Source organism: Blennius ocellaris (genome assembly GCF_963422515.1).
Source record: "Blennius ocellaris genome assembly, chromosome: 6".
Classification (NCBI taxonomy): Eukaryota; Metazoa; Chordata; class Actinopteri; order Blenniiformes; family Blenniidae; genus Blennius; species Blennius ocellaris.
Genome location: NC_137655.1, coordinates 18437020 through 18439452, shown reverse-complemented (window position 1 = coordinate 18439452; position 2433 = coordinate 18437020). Strand labels below are relative to the sequence as shown.

Here is a 2433-nt window from a genome sequence, read left to right as displayed (position 1 = left end):
GTGTGTGTGTGTGTGTGTGTGTGTGTGTGTGTGTGTGTGTGTGTGTGTGTGTGTGTGTGTGTGTGTGTGTGTGTGTGTGTGTGTGTGTGTGTGTGTGTGAGTGTGAATTAGCTCCTGCAGTCCAAAAAATACACATTTGAGGTTTATTGGCATCTATAAATGACCCCTCGGTGTTTTTCTCTCAGCATTTACTCTGTGAACTGCTGGTAACCGATCCAGGGTGCACCCTATCTTTGCCAATAATAGAAGAGAAGATGGATTTATTATAATGGCTTCATCTACATTACCAGATAATTGAAACATGCACAACCAGCAGTTTGTGCTCAATGCACGAATTTGAAACCAATTTCACCGTCACTGAAATCCTCCACGGCAAAGCTTTCATTCACAGTCGAATAATTATATTCACAAATAAGAACAGATGAGGAGCCAAAGGCAGCAATTTCTTTTCGCAAATGTGATTCACAGCAGGTTTCAATTAAATCTCAATATCTCCATTCATCCCTGTTGTTTGGTTGCAATCGTCTCCTGCACCTGATTCCAATGATAGAATCGGTAAGCAGCAGTGGCAGCAATGTTTCAGCTGTCGTGTCTGGTTCTAAACTGTCATCTGACTTCAGTATCATTCCACAGCAGGGCAGTTGTTTGTTCTCACCGCCTAGATATCAAGCACATGATTGAGGTAGGACATGTAACAGATTGCGAGTCGCAAAATTTCAATCTTGGACAGCTTTTTGTCTGGCGGCAGTGTTGGGAGTAATTTTCTCAGTTTGGCAAAGGCCAGATTGAAGGCGACCACGCGAATCCTCTCCCTGGTAGCATGGGCGGATCGATATCGAGCTGTTGCACGTCTCCTGCGCCTCTTTTCCACCTTAGAATGAACCTTTACTTTCCCATCAATGGGCTCCGGTGGTACGGAGCCACACTGTCCACTGAGAGTGTCCGTTTGTCCCCAGGGGAGATCAGAGTCCTGCTGCTCTGGACTCAACATCATCTTTTGGTCTTCACGCTGGAAACATCCTGAGAAATGAACACAATACAAGCAAATTAACAAGACATTGAACCGCAGCAAACCCTGCAAACATTCTCAATGGCTGTTGCAAGTGGGTGAAGTTTTGCTGGGATAGTTAACAATAAACAGCTATTTTTCATACGTTCATAACTGTAATTTCAGACAAAAGTCAGTGCAACCCTGGACGGGTTGCCTGTCCATCAGAGGGCAAATAAAAAGAAAGCTACATTCACACCAAAGAGCAATTCTAGGGTAACCTGTTACCTTTAAATACAAGTTTTCCGTCTTAGAAAGGAAACCAGATTATTCAAACTATGGATGTTGTGCTCATTTAAAGTGAGAGTCCTACAGACTACACCACCGTGTGGCCCAGGAAAACAAAAGGCTTTTTACAATGAAAAAAGTTTTAAAGTTTGAAATTGCCACACGCATAATTCACAAGTTGTTATGCCTTTTCCAAATGAAGCATGTGGCCTATTTTCTGTTGTCCAGGCCAATAGAAACGTTTATGAGACCGATGCTGCCCCTCAGTGGAGGATCGGCGGTTTTGTTTCTACATTTAAAAAAAAAGAAAAAAAAGACGCTGTCCGAGGTGCTGAATGAAATCAAACAAAACAAAAGAGAAATACACAGATACATTGATAAGCATAGTGTATCTTGTCGTTTTAAAAAAAACAAAACATATACAGGAACTTCATCTATTCGTGCACATTGTATTATACACATTTATCACTGAATAATTATGATTGGAAAATGGCATTTCCGTGTTTTGTTTTGTTTTGTTTTGGTTTGGGTTTTTTTTTAAGAAATACCATCCTTTCTGTACTAAGTCTTATTTCACGAAGACTACATGATGTAAAAGAGGCTCAAGTTTACCTCCTTCCCCCCTAGATGTGTGTGCTTTTCCTTCACATTGTTTCGTCTAATGACAGTAATTCAACCAAATCTAAGAAAGAAACCAGTGGAAAAGGGCATGCAAGACAAACAATGACGCGTAATCACACTATTGTAACTTACCTCGCACATCCAAAGTACCAGATCTGTTTGTTTGATGAGGACGAAACTCGCTGGGTGCATCAGAAATCGTCACTGCAGGTAAAGTTGTCAACTCTGCATCCGCCTTCCTGGAGTATTGGATTTGTTTTGTCCAGTTCATCGAGTGATCACTGGACATGAAGGTTCAGTTTAACGTCGGGTGAAGCAGAGAAGACATTGACGTGTCCGTTTCCTTTGTCCAACCTGCTGCGCGTAAAGCTGGAGAGAGTGGAGCGCGAGGCTGTCCGAGCCTCTGCTTCCTTCCACTCTCACTTCCAGGCGGTGAAACACATTTTCCTTTCTCGGTATCTAATCCAAAGTCTGATTGATGCGTGCAGATTGTTAAAGGTTATAACCCAGTGATGAACTTATCAGCTGCCTTTTAG

At 42.2% G+C, this 2433-nt stretch overlaps 1 protein-coding gene across 1 annotated transcript; it reads right to left on the bottom strand.

The window, feature by feature from the left end:
- Positions 1-658: 658 nt before the first annotated feature.
- LOC308131475 (helix-loop-helix protein 2-like) lies at positions 659-994 on the bottom strand (the record flags this gene model as incomplete). The annotated part of the gene is made up of 1 exon (XM_080498203.1): positions 659-994. The coding sequence occupies one exon, from the start codon at positions 992-994 to the stop codon at positions 659-661; it is 336 nt and encodes a 111-aa protein (XP_080354329.1).
- Between the last annotated feature and the right edge of the window lie 1439 nt (positions 995-2433).